At 38.9% G+C, this 19,815-nt stretch overlaps 1 protein-coding gene across 5 annotated transcripts in view; it reads right to left on the bottom strand.

Annotated features, from left to right (window-relative positions):
- The window catches only part of phldb2b (pleckstrin homology-like domain, family B, member 2b), an 83,572-nt gene that overhangs the window by 26,250 nt on the left and 37,507 nt on the right, over positions 1-19,815 (bottom strand). For all 5 annotated transcript variants that reach the window (XM_041813825.1, XM_041813827.1, XM_041813826.1 and 2 more), the window contains 4 exons: positions 15,617-15,736; positions 10,643-10,827; positions 8,621-9,823; positions 840-1,217 (listed from right to left, as the gene is read on the bottom strand). In XM_041813825.1, coding sequence (XP_041669759.1) covers positions 840-1,217; positions 8,621-9,823; positions 10,643-10,827; positions 15,617-15,736 — 1,886 coding nt within the window. The remainder of the gene's footprint in view (positions 1-839; positions 1,218-8,620; positions 9,824-10,642; positions 10,828-15,616; positions 15,737-19,815) is intronic.

Below are 19,815 nucleotides of genomic sequence, written 5' to 3'. Positions count from 1 at the left end.
ATCAAACACCAAGCATATGAAATATTCAGATATTGCACATGACCTACAGAAAAGATCTATGATAGAGAACCCAGTGTTTCCAATAGAAAAAGGGCCTGTGTCCATAGCCAGCTTTTCTAGTGCCAGCGGCACTTATTTTCAGTTTAAAACTAATGCAGACGATCTAAGTGCTCAGCTGTTTTTGTCTCAGCGTTCTCAGTTGAAAACCGTTCAACATTTGGAACAGTGCTGTGCTCGTCAATGTCACTTCTCCCTCGCTTACCAATCAAAATAAACAAGGGGCAAGACTTCTGACCCATACGGAAGAGAAACCGATCTGATTCGTCTTTCTTGGAGGGCAAAGTTTCCAGTCTGCAGCTGCTTTGGTCAGGACAGGATTCCTTTATACTGTTGTCATGTTTTCTGTGTGGTATTTCTGATATACAGAAATATGAAGCACATAGAGTTTTTTAAAAACAATTTTATAGTTTCCATAGGGGAAAGAGGAACTCATTTTCTGTAATGTAGCTACAATGAACCCTGGTGAAAAGCGCTGTGATTGTGAGGTTATAGCCACTGCCGATGCTTAAAAAGTCAGCTATGGATACAGGCCGTTAAATGTACTTATGTGAATATATGACAGTTGCACCTGTATTGTTAAAGGTAGGTGAGTTAGAGCTAAGTAAATATGCTGGACCCTGCATGCATGTGTGCTTTATAAATTAAGAACTAGGTCTTGAGCCCATCTATGGCTAGTTCAAGGGTCAGCCAAATATTCAGTACAAACAGACATCAGTGATTTTATAAGGAAGTTCACATTCACAGCTAAATGTATACAATTCATTCTCTCTTTCTTGTACCTCATTGTTCCTCTGTGCCCGTGGAGAAGGAGAAGGGCCGAAGCTTCGCAGACTGACTGCAGGAGATTCTGCTCTGTTTTCTTGCTGTCCACTGCTTCGTCTCCGTCGTACCTGTAGATCATCATGATAGAAACCATTCTCTAATCCAGGGGAGGTCATGTGTCCATTCCCTGTCGTTCCATTAAAGGCTGAAGAATCAGAAAAGACGGATGGTGCGTCGTCATCGTCATCATTTACTTGAAGCTTCTCAAGCTCCTGGTTGATCTTTTGGAGATCTGCTACTGCCAAGGTGGGATCTGTAGCTGAGCCACCTCCATCTCTATCAGACCGGCCCAACTCTGTACACAGAGACAGGATGGTCTCGAGCCGCTGTCGCTCCTTAGAGAAGAACACATATAGACTGTTACTATTTTCTCATTTCTCTAAGATCTCATGGAGTTGTTGTAGTTTAGATCAAAGGCTGCAATTTGAAGCAAATGTTTGAATTCAACTTAGGCACAGCCAGTTCTACAAAACCACCAAAACTGTTACAACATAAAGAGCTGTTCAGGAGCCAAACAACCAGCTCTACTGAGCTGAGCCCAATAATCAGGATGGATTTTCTGTCACAACGAGTGAGACTGGACAGACATCGGCTGAGGAAACGCGTAAAATCAGAGTTTAATGTGTTAAACCATGGCAAAACTGTACTGAACCGGACCAAACTGTTTTGTGGAAACGGGCCATATATGAGCTGGGTATGACACCACTCATCTACGCTTTAGACGGAGGCATTTCTAATTCCTGCCTGCTGAGTATTTCAGTACTTTCCGGACACAAAAGAAGAACCAAGAATGTTTCTATTTTCACACTTTAAATGCTTGGCATAGTCCTAAACAGCTCCAAATGTTGCTTTTTTGGTAGTGTTTGAGAGTTCTCTGCTGCTGCATAACATCATCTGAAAAGACTCTGTACCATGATCAGCATAAATTTGATTGAACACAACAGATAAACACTACCTGCTAATATCTATTCCTGTCACATTTGCTGATGGCAATGCATGTCAACAAGGCGAATGTCAGCACCAATGCATCATGTTTTGTTTTTTTTTTTAAATCTTTTTACTAATATTCCTTGTTATTTTAAGTGTTCAGTGTGTAAAGGTTACCTAAACACATGTGACGCAGATGCAATTTCAATAAGTAATCATGTTCAATAACCCTGAACTCAATATTAACTAAATCAATTATGTTTATGATTTCTGCAATTTACAAACCGTTATGGCCTAAATTCAATTGAATGTTTTTTGAACTTTTTCATCTAAAACACTCACATTTTGAATTTGACACCTACAAAATATTTCAAAAAAGTTGGGACAGAGACATGTTTACAACTATAAGTTATCATGTACAAACATGTATCTTAATATCAACCAAAACCATTCTGATTATGATTCTTCACCATAACAAAGCAGTTCTTTTTCACAATAGCAATGTGGAGTCATAACAGATTTACTACAGCAGTATTATAACTTTGTCATAAAATTAAGTAGTAAATGCTCAGGTTACCTGGGGAAGCATCGCAGAAGTCAATCCCTCAAGTTACAATGTCGTCATTTAGTCCAAAAATACACTCATACCATACTCTCACAGTTTTAGCAGATCCAGTAGACTCTACAAAGAATCAAATCCCAGACCAAGAGTTCCCTTTACAGTTGTTACTGCCCTAACACAGCTATATGGAGAGTGACAGAGGCTTCAGGGGGTCAAATACTCTCCTACGTTCAGCAGCAGCTTCTGTAGAGTGAGAAGTGTGCAAGCCCTACAGCAAGTGAGTGTATGTGATATTAGAAATGGAAAGCAGGCTGGATAAAGGTATGGGGCATGGTGTGTATGTTTGTGTGTGAGTGAGAGAGTAGGCTAATGAGAAGGTGGACAGCTGTCAACTATCGGAAGCATGCATGAGAGCAGGCAACAACTCCAAACACAGGAATGTCTGTGTGTACTGACACTGAGGAAACAGGATACTTTCTAGGGAATCATTCTCTAGGAAGGAATTGGAAATGAGTGAAGTCTGGAATATTTAAGTTACCTGTTCAAAAAGATTGTAGAGATTTTCCCCTCTACAAAAACATATAAATTAATGTGCACAAGCAAACATAAACACCCCATTTATAGAGTGTAATGTGAACCAGTAGCAGCAGCAAAAACAAGCCTGTGTCAGTTTGTCACCTTGTTCTATTCTAATGCACACAAGTCTCTGTGGAACCCTTTTAGTAATCAGCTGTTAACTACAAAGAGACTGAAAAAGAAAGAAACAGAGCAGCAGAGAGGAAGAAGCATCGGAAAAGCAAAGCTGGTGCAGAATAAAGTGATGCAAAGAAAGACAGATGGAAAACCAACGAAAAGGTAAGTGTGGAGGACATAACGAAAAAGAGGGCACAACTAATTGTCATCCAAAAGTGTCAAAAAAGGTAGCACACCTCAAAATCCAAGATATGGAGGACAATGTCTGTGGAAACAAAGCCTCAAATGCTCTGATGAAGGCCTTGTGCTGAAATTTATCAGTGTTTGTTTTGTGATATGTTCCAAATAAACTAGTGAAATGTTATTGTTTTGTCCTCCATAACTTGGATTTTGAGACGTGCTGCCTTTTTGGTAACCTTTTGAATGGCTTTTGAGCTTGGGCTAAGCACTCTATTGATGGTCTACTTTGATGTGAAGTGCAACTTTCCCCTCCAACTAACTCATTGTCATCATTTCTCAAACAGCAACAGCCAAACAGTTTTATTTTTAAGGGATGCACAGTATTGGATTTTAGCTAATATTCAATATGATAATATTTCCAGACTCATAACAGCTGATACTGATAACAATACAGATACACCCACATCTTTTTCAGAATAAGACTTTACAGTTCTAGGATTGATCTGTTCCTCTTCTTGTGACAGGCAATAAACAAGACACATAAGACAAAATAACACACACAAACAAATATTTTTCTCAAGTCTAAAATATTAAATTAGCTGAAGTTAAGACCTGGCCTGTTATTTAAAAAATCAAGTGCCAGAAAACATCCCCAAGAAACTGTTAATACACAAAATCTGTTAACAGAGAAGACAGAATGCAGGTTTCCTGTCCTACCACCAGAGGGGAGACATGGTTTAGACAAGGCTTTCCTGAGCTAGAGCAATGGATGCCAGAGGTACAGGTAAGACGAAAAAGGCACTTCAGGTGTTTACAGTTGTCATCTTATTGTTGCTAATTGCTGTGTTAGCGGTAAAATAAGATAAATAAAACCCCCACTAAGACTGATTTTACCTATTTGAATATATTACTCAATTTGATAAAAGAGAGCTTCCTTTAGGATACATACTGAAAATGACTGAATACATGTATATTCAACCCTGTGTAACATTTTCCATTTCAACCAAAATTGCTCTTAAATTAGAGCAACAAAGTTTCCACCATGCTCTTCTTGTAAACTGAAATCTTGGATATCTGGAAGGTAACTGAAAACCAGTGTTAAGTCTGTAAAATGATTTGGTTTGTACAGCCTCCAGAAAATCCTTTCTCATAGTTAAAACATGAGTTAACTTAGCAGAGTACAGCTGTGTGAGAAAGAGGGAGACAAAAAAAATGAAGGTTTATGTTTCCAAATGTCATTATAAGTTGAGCATCTGTGTGTTTATCCACCTGCTACACTAAAACTCTACTCTCTAATCTTCTGGGTTCCCCTAACCAGCATCTTACTGATGTGTTCTGTGGCTCTTCAGCGGTCAGAGCCACACTGGGCGGACCTCCAGTTGACTGACATAAACACCTATCATGCATGCACGAACTTACACACACATATAATCCAAGCATGGAGTTAAGAATAGTCCTGAAAGTATGGGCTAGCTGCCAAAGGCATCTGCGCAATGGTGGACCAAACTATGCATGTGTGAGTGTACGTGCATTAACCTCCCTGGGAGAGAGTGTTTGAGGGGACAGGAGGAGGAGGTTCGTAGTAAAAGGAGGCATTCCTGAAGTCATTCCAAGGAGCATGTATTTGTGTATAACATTATAAATGTATGCAGCAACTTAATGTCAGGCCAGGGTGGGCGAGTACATACAGTATATGCCAGAACATATGTGCAGGTTCCTCGTTTGCAAAATTGACCTGACATCATTGGAGGGATTTAATTTATCACATTTAAAGCATCTTCACACCCTGGAAGTGGTGCTGCTGGTAGCTAGAGACATGCAATTTTAAGGAATTAATTATAAACATGTGCTCATTACGCACACAGCTCCATCTTCATGACCGTAGTTAAAACAATACGGTAGCAATTTTTTTAACACCCTGGTATACGGTTTAACTTTGTTCTGACCCATTCCTATAATGTATCAGGGATGCAACTAACAACTATTTCTATAGTTGAATAGTCACTGACCACTGAAACGATTAGTCAACTAGTCAGGTGGCGGTGTAGCTGTGGGATCCCTTGATGGCTCAATTTATACAAAGAAATACTATCAAACTTTCATTTCAAGCAATATTTTTGTCTTGGCTTTTAAAATAATTAGTTCTGAAGTAAGGTTGAATGATTTTCTTTTACAAATGTAAAGCCTAATTATTATATGTTGGTTAGAGTTCGCCCCACTGTTTAAGTGTTGACAAATAGTTAAAGAGATGACTTGCATCACTCCCTATGTAACGTGTCAACATCCAATGTAGAAAATGTGATGAGGAAAAAAAAAAAAAAAAAGTTATACTATTCAGTTAGAACTAAAAAGGGAAAGGTGTATCGATCACTGCTGAGCATGCTCAAGTCTCAATTGAGATAGTATGAATGAAAGATGGCCCAGTCCCAAGCATCTCAGCTTGAGAAAACAACGTTTTGCAAACACAATAGCAACACGCTGCACGAAAAAAAGATAAGCAGGCGCAACAAATGAATCATTGACAATAAAATGTGTCGGCGACAGAATTCATCACTGATTGTTAGGGGTGGGAGAAAAAAATCAATACAGCATAGTATCGCGACATTTTGTCTGATGATATATTGTATCTTCTCATCCACCAAGTATTGATTTTTTCAAATTAATTGCAAATATGAACTGAAGTCTTTGATAATGGAAAAAGTAAAATATATGGACAATTGTTTGTCCAGTGAGGTCAGCAGAGGTGACGGTCATAGAGCAGGAGAAAGTTAGTTCAACAAACATGGCAGCACCAGGTAAAGGACATTAGGAATGCAAGCAGGGCACGAATGAGATGGACATGACACATAAGGTTTTGCAAGAAGTGCTACATGAAAAATAAATATGACAAACATGAGGGCAAGACTAATGCTAAGTCAGCTAAACAGATGAAAAAATTGTATAAATCACAATACATTGCAGTATATGGTATCGCAATACTTACTGTATTGCAGACTGTTTAAAATAGCAATAATATTGAATCGTTACCCAAGTATCGTGATAACATCGTATTGTGGGAACACCAGTGATTTCCACCCCTACTGATTATTGTCGACAACAGTGACAAATCATTGCATCCCTATAATGTAACAGTATAAAGTGTTAAGACATGCATCATCTTCATCGCAAATGCGTGTACATAGCTACAACTGTCACGACCTAACACAATTCAAAATTAACTTCATCCAATGTGTACTGCAGACCGCTTATGAACGGCAGGGTTTGGTGCTACTTTTAACTACTTTTATCCCTCGTTAGGCTGTGCATTCAAAGAAAATGGGAAGTATGCCATTCGTTTTACCATTTACACTGAGCACTGGTTTGACTGAGAACTCACCTCAGTGAGGATAAGAAAGGACTGTTAGAGGAGGGCAGGAGGGCATCCCATTTTACCACACACTAATCCATCAATTCATTGTGTAAGTTGGTCATAAATCTACCTTAATATGATTAGCTTGATATGAAGACATTTGGATGCATGTTGAGGTACTCTGGCCTTGCCGTTTGGGCAAGGGTTCCTCCTCTGGAAGTTCTTTGGATGATCTAAATCTGTTTTTATGATATTTATTTGGTCATGGCAGATTAAATTAAACATACACATTTTAATAATTGTTAATCAATTTCTAAAGTAAACAGATGAGAATCCCAGATGATTGAATTTCCCTTCAGGGATAAATAAAGTTCTTGTATTGTATTGTATTGTAATTACCTCAAAAATATATAGATTTTTTATATATATATATATATATATATATATATATATATATATATATATATATATATATATATATATATGCAGTGCTTAACAAGTTTATTAGACCACCTGTCATATTCATCTCAAAGACCATCCAGCATCATGAAGTGCTTTAATGCAGACTCTTTCATTTTCAGTGAGCTCTCCACGTTTTACCATTTTGATCAGGAATGAGGGATTTCAAACTGAATTCACCCAAATTTGAGCCGGCTCAATGGGCTTCTCTGAGAATTCAGAAATTAATCAGGCATTACATTCAACCACTAAAACTCGTTTTTCTGTTCAGGAATATAAGGAAATAACTATAATTTGACATCTTAATCAAGAAATATTATTGTGCTTTACAATTTTTTCAGTTTTTTTGTAAATCAGTAAATTTGAAAATTCATGGATAACAATAATAATTATAGTTTAGCATTAAAAATATCATTTCGGTTAAAGAGCTTCTACATATTGGGGTATTAGCCTAACCATTGCAGAAACATAAAAAATGATTTTGGTAATTACCAACCTGTTAATTTTGGGCAGCTGTGGGATAAACCTTACTTTGGTTAGGGTTGGGGTGGTCTAATAAATTTGTTAAGCACTGTATATTTATAGATTTATACATATATATATTTATAGATTTTTATATATATATATATATATATATATATATATATATATATATATATATATATATATATATATATAGACAACAACCACCCCCATCAGGTGACTCAAACGAACATACTGCGGTTTCAATGCCAGGGAGATGTATATTCCAGATTAGCAGTAATATTTTTACCTAATGGGACTTGCAACAACATTTGGGAGTGCTTTTAACAGCCAATCTGAGGAGATATGGAGGATAACTGTCCTAGTGGTATAGGCGTCTGCTCCCCTTTTTCAAGAACTGGACCAGTGATATGATAAAATGACATTATGTTACAAAACCTACAAGGCTTAAAAGCAGTACCAATAAGCAAAAACATTTTTTATTATCTAGTTTTAATAAACGCAGAACTGAGTCCCTACGAAACCAGGTTTTGACTGCTATCCTCAACCTTCCTTCCTCAAATTATAATAAACTATAGTTATATTCAATTGGCACAAACATCACTATTTAAATTACAATTTTTCAAAGCTTATTTTTGGGACTTTTTTCCTTTGTTGGACAGGACAGCTGAAGAGAGACAGGAAACATGTTAGACTATGTTTTTTGCATAGAACTTCAGACATTTCAATCTATTAGAAATGTAGGTTAACAGTCACTGATGCTGTTTTAATATTTACAGCATCTTAGAATATTTAGACTATACATCTTATAGTTAGAACAATAACAATGGCATGTTCAAAGTCAAGTGTTCATTTTGAACTTCAGCACTTTATTCTGACCATGTCTACATACCAAAATGCATTAGTTGCTTCATTTTGGTAAGCTGATAAGATATTTGCGTTACTATGCAGTTTAACAGGTAGACTTAAAATGATGGGTGAGTGTCATTTGATCAAACATTATGTTGCCATAATTTAAATTTGTGGATACCGAGGCCATGACAGAAATTATTTCATTATTAACATGTAAAACCTTTTAGACTCACCAGTCTCTCCACTTCTTGCTCACGGAGTCTCTCCTCTTTTTGCCTCTGGTGGTAGTCTGTCAGCTCCTCTTTCCCACTCAGCGAGCTGATACTTCCCCGTCTTTCCCTGAAACCCCCAGGTGGGGTCACTCCGGCCTTTCCGAATGACTGCCTCCTCTCCCCAAGCCCCATCCCAGGTTCCAGACCTGCCTTTCCAAACGAAGACCTCCTCTCACCAAGTCCAAACCCAGAGGTGCCACTTAGATCACTACCCACCCCTCTCCTCTCTCTTTCCCCCAAATAAGCATCCGTTACTGCTGAGACGCCACGATTTGACAGGTCTGTTGGGTTTGAATTCGAGGAACTGATTGAGCCCACAGAGCTAGTGGAGGTAAGACTGAGTTTTTTGGCCACTCGAGGGGAAGAGGAACCCCCTGCTTTGGATGGGATGGTCACATCAGGAGGTGTTGGTGTAGGGATGGAGGGAGTAGTGGAAGGCAAGTTCTTCGGAGAAGAGAGGGAGATGGACACAACTCCTTCACCTTGAATTTGATTCCTGTTGGAGGAAATCTGGGTGAAGTTGCTTGTGTTGTGGTTGAGGTCAGTATTGACGTTCTGGTTGTTGTAATGGTCTTTGCTGTACTTGTAACCCCCAGCTACATCTGATCGCCGTGGGGGCAAAGTTGACAGAGTCAGAACTCCGTTGTTATTGTCACGAGGAGATGGAGAGGGGCAGAGGCGTGGCAGCGAGCGGCTGTGCCCTCCACCCATCAAACTACTCAGTGAACCTGCTGAGTACTTCCTGGTTCGACTGCTGGGCAACGGCTCCTGGTTGCCAAAGCTACGACGGCCAAGGCGTGGGCTCGAGGGCATGCTGACTGCACCTCCTGATGATGTAGTGCGTGTGGAGGAGGGAGGGAGAGTAAGGAGGAGGGTGTTGCTACCATCCACAGAAATAGAAGAACCTCCACCGTTCCATGTGGACAGTAAATTAGAAGACCCCTGGCTGTGTAGTCGCCGGCTATCGCTAACGCCATAGTTGTCTTGGTTGCGACTGGAGGGACGAGAAGACAGAGAAGAAGGGTCTGATCGTCGTCCAGGGGAAGCAGGGGGAGCAGATTTCATGGACATGGGAGGACGATCTGAGCCATAGAAACGTCTTGCCTGATCCTGATAGGCTGTGGAGGATGTGGCAGGACTTGTGATGGGTGTGGTGGGGGGAGACTGGAAGTAAAAAGGAAAAAGAAATATTAACACCAGAAACACATACAACACAGCTATCTTTAAATCAGTATCTAATCAATGATGTTGATTGGTTTTCAATGCACTAAGTCCTAGGGACACGAAAGTGGTGAGCTGAGGGGGCTCCATAGCTATCAAATGGGTCACCACTGAAATTTTGTCCGATTTTAAGTTTTTTACATTTCAGTACAAAAATTATTGATTAGCTGATTGATGGATATGTAAATTTTTTTTCACACTAGCACTATATTAATGAATGTAATTAAAACAATAATGTGGCAATATTTTTATATCCAGTTATACAATATTACCATATTACTGCCTTGCCTAGTTCCACCTGTGTGATTTTTAAGTACACGTTTACTTGTGTCTTATTTTAATATTCTTTCTTCAAAAGATGAAGATAAAGGAAAATATGTTTTAGTATTTTTTAATTTTGATTGTAATATTCTCTGTTTAAAATTTTGATTTTAATTCGTAAAAGATACACAGTGCATACCTGACAACATCAAAGTCTTATACAAATATGCAAAACATGGCCAGTGTAGATTAAGTGGTTTTAGTATTAAGAATCCATCCATTTCAGTCTGGTGTTACACACAGGAGTGAGGAGTAAACATTGTCTAGCCAGTGAAACTCTGTAGTTGAGCTGAGGATTATGGGTAAGCCATGGTTATTCAGTAAACCGGGGTTAGCCCTCCTTAGCCAAAGACAAACATCCAGGCTTACTATACAGACTCTATAAGCCTGAGACTGAAAGCGGCATAATAAGTTCTTAAATGGCGTTTTATGAAGGCTGACCTGTGTCACACTGAAGTAGGAGGGGTTAGCATTCCCGTTGGCTCTCAGGCTGTTCTCCAGGGCAATCTTCTTGCGTTGCAGGGTGTCCATTAAGTCTCGGAGTTCGGAGGCTGAACGCATGCCTCGAGCACTGCCGGTGCCACCCACCACTGCATGGCCATAGTCACTGCTGAACTTCAAGTAGTCTGGAAGTGGGTAAAAAATTGATTAAAAATGAATTAAATGGTTGATATGAGAAAGTGGAGATATGCTAGGCCATTGGCTCTTTACTAATCTAGTCTCAGGACCCGCCACTACCTCCTTCAGGCAAAATCGTGAAAAAACTTGGGAGAAAAATTCAACTTTTGAAATTTATTTAATGAAAATGTTTTAGTTTGGACCTTTGCTCAAACAAAACATGTGACTAAACAAAAATACATAACAAACAAACCTATCTATAAAGTATATCATTACAAAAGAGCTAGGAAAAATGCATGTATACACTTTAGTTTATATCGTCTTGCCATGAAAATGCATACATTTTGGTTGCTTCCTTGAGATCTTGAGAAGTTAACACAGTATCATGGGAAAACCAGCTTTGTTATCGAAGATTATGAAATAAAGAATCAACTAAATCTCAAGACGGCAAACAAAATGAACTTGCTATATCAAAGCAAAACAGAGTAAAATAAAATAGAAGTATGTAGGTCTGATGAGGGCTTCTGTACATCCCAGGCCTTTTGCATTCATGACCCACTGAAAACAACCCCCCGTCCCACTCTAAGCTCCTGTGCTAAGGTGAATGTTGCCAGGAAAATAAACAGGAAGAAGATATAAATGAAAAATAACAGGATAGATGCAAAACAACCAAAATAAATCAGGTATTTGTTTAAAAGTATGAAGAGATGGACGGAAATGACAGAGGCTTTCAGTTCAGCTTGTGGAAAATTGAGCAAAACAAGAGCAGTGGCAGAAAGAGAATAAGGGAGAAGAAGAAAAAGAGGGAGGGGCATGGTCATAAATACTTGCAGAGGAGAGAAAGAGGGAGAGAGAGGGTGGGGAAGGCTGTGTATGTACCTGAAGCAGCCGCTATTCATAGATGGGGGCCTTGGCAGGACAAACTCAACTCAAACAATCCACAAATGGTAGCTAACCACCAAAAATAAGAGTCTAGTCACACACATGCATGCGAATACACACTTCCACAAAACCATCCATTAGACCCAAGACAAACATTACAACTCCTTTTCAGCTTCAGTTTCTAAGAGGAGGATTTTGGGAAATGAAAAAGACCACAAAATATTCTTGACTACCCTCAGGAGGCCCCCCGCCCTTCCTAAAGCCTTTTATTTAAAGCTGCTTCAGCAATGAGGGGGTCTTTCTCTAAACCTCAACTGACCGGCAGCTTTTACTTCCTCCTCCAAAGTCTGAGAGCCAAATCAGCAAAAAAGTGTATTTTCACCTTGTAAAACAACGCTGACATCAGACAAAAAGGTTTTCTGATTAATGCCACTTCTTTTATTTTAGAGTTAAAAACCTAGAAATACATGATATTGCAATATTAAAAATACAGATCATAAAACCAGAAAATGCATTTCAGGTATACATTAGGTCTGCATGATATTACAAAATTGAACATTTGATCAACTTGGTCAATGTTTTGATAAAAGTAGGGGAGTAAAAAACATATTACAGAGTGCTTTTCAGCTATAACTCCATTTTTATGTATCTGCTGTTCTTCATGCTTACATATTAATTTGCTGGTGTGTAAACCAATGATGTTCTTAACCGTGGCAACCTGGGCATTCTTTTGAAAAGGAATGGACACCCTTCTCCCCGTTTATACTCACTGAACCTTCAGATCAGTGTTGCAGCTACTATTTTAAGGTGGGAAAGTTAAATATTTTTGCTTAAAAGCCATAGATAATATAACACTGTCAAAATACACGCAAGAAAGCCAAGGTAAGAAAGTGCAGTATGTGAGAAACCTGCCCAGTCTTTTTAATTCATCTGCAGCTTTATGTGGAAAATGAGCTATTACAACACTAAAGCTGAGACCACCCAGTGTTTAACTGTCACATACGCCCACACATACACATAGAGCTGTCCAACAACTGAAAAGACTGGTCCTACGCCTGAGAAAAGCATGCATACCGGTATGTGAATATTCCATGTGCATTTATGCCAAGAGCGAACATATGTGTCAAAAAATTCTAGAGTAAGTGAGAATATTCAACCACCACTGCTAGATGAGTTATTGTGGAGAAAAAAAAGAAACAAAAAGTGCACATCATAGCTGATTATACACCAGTGTGAGAAAATGTCTAACCTTACATGGTGGTGAGAAATGGGGCAGAAAATTAAAGGCATCATAAGATCCAGAACCACACACACACAGTCAGACACACATACTCGGGGTGTTTGTGTCCATACATGGGCAGATTTATACTGGAAGCCTGGTGTGCGTCAACTCCATTCTCTTCTATGCTCAGCTCATTTTGCTTTTGTGTTAAAGCTTCCATTTTAGCTGCAGGTTTTAGAGAGTGAATCTCACTAAGGTAAAGATGTTGTGCTTGGGATGAAACAGCTGCAAAGATAACCAGGGTGAAATTTCCCCACAGCTGGTGATACCAATCAAATTCTAATCATTATTTAACCGTTTTTGTTTGTTTTGTTTTGATAGCAGCACTTTAAGACATCACAGGAAAGGAATAAGTCTGCAGGGATCAGGTGACTTCGTTATCCCTCTCCTTTGTTGTTTATCTGTCTCTAACAGGCATTAATGCTTACATGGACATTTTAATAAGATGATAAAGTTACTAAACAGAACTTTTGCTAACCACTGAAAAAAACATGTAGCGTAGCAGAGGTTGTGACAGAGGGCAAAGCAGAGACACACAACAGCAATCAAACAAAATCCTACACCTTCATGTACTTCTGTGTAGAGGTCTTGCCATATTTTAAGTTATAGTAATATATATATATATATATATATATATATATAAAGTTGAAATAAGTTCTTTGAAGTGGAACTGCTGTAATAGCATTACAAAATATTTTATTTCTCTGTATCACCACTCTTTTTTGTTGTTGTACATGATCACCCAGCACTGTGCTAATTCTCTGGGTTGACAAGACTGTACATCACTTTTTTGGTTTGATCCCAAGCTCCTGGAGTCACATGTTGAGTGTTCTGGGGCATACTTCTTCATGTGAATGGATATGTATTAATTGGGATTAATTAATATCGATGGCTACTTCTGATATATGGACACCGTTCGAACTTCACAAGTAGTTACAGTCAAAAAATCATTACACTGTTCCAACCTAATGTGCAGCAGCTGTGAGCCGTTGCTTTTTAAGGAGTAACTATAGCAACCTGAGACAGTCAAATTTTCTGAGCAGGGAGTACAGTGCTGCCAGCCTAAGGAGCCTGCGGACCGGCATCAACCGTCACTTAACTGACATAAATAAAATGACAGACTCCAGGTTAAAGACCTGTAATTTAATACAGTCTTATCTTCTATACCCGATGTACGTCTTGTTTCCAGGCTCACCTTAACATTGAGAGGTGAGTGTCGCAAAAAACTCACTTCCCTCATTATGGGATCGTAATGGCTATTCCAGTTATTAGTCAAGACCTCAGGTGTTGCTAAGGGGAAAGAAATAGTTGTTTTATTAAAACTGTCTATTTTGATCACAAAGCGTATGAAATTATAAATTAGTAGTTTCATTAATTATTTTCGTTGGCAATTGACCATGGTATGGTACTTCGTGGAGGCCTGAACAGTTTCAGGCCTCTATGTCATCCATTAATCCCTGATAATTGGACACCTCGTCAGGCATTGACCCTTACATAAATATTGTCCGAATATTCAGCAGCTGAACAAATAAATCTTTTTAAAAATAAGACTATATCTAAGGTTTTTAACTGTGATATACAAGTACTCTTTGAACATTGTTAGTGCATAACATCCTGTGATAATACTGGTAACCATTTAGGATCATTTAGACCTGAACAACTGTGTTATGATATTTTTATACTGTTGCACCTTTATTTTGTTCATGTATGACTTTGTGTGTTTCAGAGAGCTTGAAGGCAGAGAATCTGCAGGGAAAGAAGAGTGCATTATGTAAGGTAGTTTAAAGGATGAGGATTCCACTGATTATGGCAAGCAGACACACACCTTTCCTACAGGTCGATCAATCACTACAGAGACAGCAAAATCCAGCTGTATCACCATGGCAACGGAGGAGCTCCAGATGACAAAAACATTCCAATATGCTTCAACTTTAAGTTTCAGCATGTGTTTGACAGTGAGAGCATATGTTTAGGGAAGACATATGAGAGGGCTGAAAGAAATACCTGCCTCCGCCCAGCCCTTCAGTGTTTCTACTACACAGACACATAACGAAGATCTAACACACCTGTCGGGGTCTTGTCGACCTGTAACTTCACCCTAAGTCCCTCCTAGGGCTTAGAAGAAAAGACTTTTGTGGAACCAGATGTTTTAACAAAAATTAAACAAATGAAGATTTATATGATAGGATTGGATGTACGTCAGTTAAAAAAGATGATGGGTGATAAAAAAAAAGGGAGGAAGGGGGAGGAGAAGATGGTGATGTGGCAGAAAAAGGCAGAGAGGGGGGTGAAAGAAAAAAGAGAAGGATTTAGTGCAGGTTAGAGGTCAGGACAGAGGTTTAGCAGACCTAGCTGTCCCAGTTTGTGCGTGCGTGCATGTACTGATGCAGTGATCCCAACTTTTTCAAGGTCAGATCTGCCCACTCTGATTTCCTTTTATTAAAGAGCCCCAACTGGCTGTAAAAATAAGCATTTATGCAGCATGTCTTCAATGGACATTTAACTTAGTGTACTGACTTTAGGTTAAATGTTAATTTTAAAAAACTATGAATACAAACATGTTTAAAGGCATTTCTTCTTGTGCATTTAAATGTACTGACTGTTTGTGTTGCTGCATTTCTGTTTGTGTTTACCTGTGTTGTAAGCTAAGGCAGACACAGGGCTCTTTTGGGGAAGCATGCTCTTCATTCTGCTGGCCTCCTCAGGATGGTTGAACCGGAAAAAATAGGATTTACCCAGACACAGTGAGTAACCTGGAGAGAGAAAACACAAGCATCAAGTAAAAATAGAGATAAAATTGATATTTACTCAGACAGACACTGAGTCATCTACAGTCAGAGAGTCATACGAAAGTCTAAAAAACATGGACTATCTTTACTTCAGTCATCTATGATGACATGTATATTGGGTGTATGAGCACTTAGTATGAAGAGGCAGTCATAAGTACAGCCTCATATTTGTGTAAGCCTGGAGTATTTATTCACAGCCAGACACACTTGCATGCACTGATGCATAGCCAGCCATCCCAGACCCCAGTGTTTGCTCTGGCCATCAATTAGGCTGAGAGGGCCAGGTATTAAACAAGATGTCAGGGTCACAACCTCTGTAATACACACAGCCAGACACAGCTGTCCAAATACCTCAGAAGGCAAGAGACAGCAGCAGTGCTGACACACACATACATACACACTCACAGGAAAACTGAAGCGATAAAAAAACGGCAAAAAGATATAAAAACATTTCAACATGAGCACATTCTGAGGAGTAAAGAGGAGACAGAAACCACAAAGACTGCCGGAAGAGAAAGAGTCTCATTTGTCTGTCTTCTAACATCCACATACAACCCCATAGCTCTCTCTAGGGCTGGGAGATTTATCCAGTTTTAAAGCTTTTTTTTTTTTTTTTAAATGAAAGGCAGGGTAAGACAGTGCTGTTATTATCAATACCGTTTATTTTGATTCTTGTTGGCCACATAATTCATTTGAAATTTTTAGGCTAAATTGGGAATTTTTATTTATTTAAAGAGCATTTAATTAGGGTTTCAGGTCCAGCGGAGTAAAACTTTATGGTTTTGTGCTTGTTTATCATTGTAACTGTTTTTTTTTTTCTTTGCTTAAACATGAAATGGAATATGCTACTAACGGGAAACTTGGCATTATTCTTGTAAATCCTACTGCCCCCCGCTTTTCTGAATATGTGTTTTGCACATAAATTCTGGCAACTTTTGGAAAAGTGGGTACACTTTTGAAAAGTTGGTTGACCCAGCAGGGTTTTGCATATAAGACAGTGCTCTCTCTCTTTAGGTTAAAAAAATAACCGACGGGAATGGGTTTTTTTTAACATCATTTTTCATGCATATGTCGACATTGTTCACCTGTTCACCATCGGTCACAGTTTGCAATTATTTGTGCTTTCACTGTCAAAAATAGCAGATTCCTACCATTCCTTCTTTTTGGGACTGTTCTGTTTGGGTACCAGGGATAGGCCTACCCATTCAATCCTATTCCTGCCAATCAAATAAGGGTACAGTCTGCTTTTGAGACGCAAGCAAGATCAGGGTTTGCATAAAACTGTACCAAAGTATGCTGAACCAAACCATACTGCTTGATGGAAACGAACCTCATGTGTCTGTGTGACATTTGGCCCATGTGGAATTCAATAAGAAATGCCTTTATTTTATTTCTGTGCAGAAAAAAAACAGACCAATTATGTATCATCATTGGGCTAAATAAATGTTGAGGTACGATTTGTGGTCCACATTGCCCAGCCCTAGCTCTGTCCGTTCTTTCAGCCCCTATCCCTGAGGGCAAAAGGTTCAGATAAGCACTACAGTAAACCCCCACATGTGTGCAAAGGCCTAAAACAGCACCTTCTTAATAGCTCCATTACAGTTACATCAAATTCCAACGACCTGAAGTCAGACACAAGCACTGAGGCATGAGGGGGGATAGTGAGAGGGCGAGTGGAAAAAGACTGAATGGAAACATATCCATTTCTTTTCTCTCTTTCTTGTCTCATTCTAATCAAGCTATTTTGCGCTCACCTTTTGTTCAGTTTTGAGACCATTTTTTAAGTTAGGATGATGTGAAAAGGCTTAAAGTTTAACTACAATGCTTTTATTAAGTATAAACATTGCCTCAAAGTGCCCAGAGAGCAGTTCACTCCCTTCTGAGTTGTATTTCTCAGCACAGAGGGGAATCCGAGTGAAGTCGTGAAAACAGTGTAAGGAATGTTTAGTCTACACAGCTGGACTATGAACTTTTCAAATACATACTTGTGTAAACATGATCTTGCAGGTTTGGCTGCAAACTGTGAAGCAGTGGCATCATGACGGACAGATCAAAAGATGAGAAACAGACAGAAGCAAACACACTGGTATGAGGGCAACGGGGGCAAGGCCCAATAATAGTGATGCAGGATAACGGATATTTGCCGATATCGGATATACAGATATTTCTTACTCCTGTTAAAATATGTTGAATTGTCTTAAAGAACACCGAGTTTAACCTGTAGTGGAATTGACATGTTCCTCTTGTAGAAGGTCATTAAGTTTAAAATAAAACAAGTCATTCTTTACCAAATAAAGAATACATCTTGCTTAAAATAACACATAAACCCATCCTAACCAGGTTTTAGAAGTTAGCTTACCTGTAGTTCAGACCTTGAACTCTGGTCCTAAGAACACACTTTTAAGCCCAGTTAGGACTGTGTGATAGATAGATCATGAAGAAACAGAATGTACTGATGATCTGCCAAAGCAGAGTAATTGTAGAATCTGGTGAAAAGATAAATGGATCTGAATCCATAATTAAGCTTTATGTCAAAGATCTGAGTCCATCGGTCCATGGAGTACAGTGGCCGAGAGGTCTCACAAATGCAAATTCGAAACGCTTTGCAAAAAGAAAAACACGACGACATTTGAGAAAGACACAAAAACAAAAGTTCATAACACAAATACAAAAACTTGCTGCAGCGCATGAATACAAACACTCAGCGCTGCGCATGGATACATAAACTCGGCACAGCGCGGAGGCAAACAGATTCCACAACAGCACAAAAATACAACAACTTGGTGCAGCAGATGCAAATAAAAACTCACAACACAACGGAAGTGGGGCCGTTATTAGGGACGGACCTGATGGCCTCCTAATGGGTCCGTTAGTAATAAAGTTACGTACCACCACTCAAACTAACTGAAGACACGCTTGGATCTAGTAATTAAAGTAAGTAAACACTGTTTGTTCATCAGCTCCACTTCTTGCACATTTTATTTTGTAATCAATACGTTTCAGAAGTCATTTTAACTGGCAAACAGCACGGACAGCTATGTTTGGGGTCCAATGTGCATGACGTAAGCTGTCAGACGAATGAATGGACTCGATCAATTTGATTTAGATAGTTGTTTACATACATATTAAACTGTACAGGAGGTTAAAGTCATTAAAAATCATGAAAAACACACTACAAATTACATACTGTGAGTACAGAAATTATTTTGAGTAGCAGTGTTGTACGTAGCTTTAATGCTAACGGAGCAACGTTAGCAGGCTACTGGGTCCGTCCCTAATAATAATAATAATAATAATAATAATAATTGTTGTATTTTTGTGTTGTTGTGGAATCCGTTTGCCTCCACGCTGTGCAGAGTTTATGTATCCATGCGTGGCACTGAGTGTTTGTATTCATGCATTGCAGCAAGTTTTTGTATTTGTGTTGTGAACTTTTGTTTTTGTTTTTCTCAAATGTCGTCATGTGTTTTCTTTTTGCAAAGTGTTTCGAATTTGCATTCATGTGAGACCTCTTGGCCACCGTCATGGAGCCCTGGATGGGTGAAAATCTTACATGAATCTGTCGATCCAACGACTTCAATGTTAGGAAGCAGTTCACCAGGGCTCTGCTGTTTGTTATCCTAGATTGTTTTGCCACGCTCTGGCTCAGCTTCTGCAGTTTGACCTAACTGGCATTGATCTTTTACCTGAAGATGCACCAACTGGGAAAATTAGGGCTGGTATGGATAGTGATGAGTAAAAAAGAACAATGTAGCCTATACTGATGATTAAAAGAACAATTTAGTCAATACTGATGCCACTACAAGGTTTTTCTCTCTTTCTCTCAGATGAAATCGGACTGCATTTTAACCAACAGACCACTTGTATCACCTGTAAAAATTCTATTAGTTGATTCAGCAGGTAGGAATACCAGATGTTTGAAAAACAAAACTGATGTTTGTAGGCAAACAGTGCTGATATTAGCCAATACTGATGTTAACCTGATGCATCTGTCCATCCCTGCTTTTACCTTCCCATGAGAATGACTTTAGCTCTCTAGGTAG

The sequence above is a fragment of the Cheilinus undulatus genome, linkage group 19 (genome assembly GCF_018320785.1).
Source record: "Cheilinus undulatus linkage group 19, ASM1832078v1, whole genome shotgun sequence".
Taxonomy (NCBI): domain Eukaryota; kingdom Metazoa; phylum Chordata; class Actinopteri; order Labriformes; family Labridae; genus Cheilinus; species Cheilinus undulatus.
This window is presented reverse-complemented; position numbering and strand designations above follow the sequence as displayed.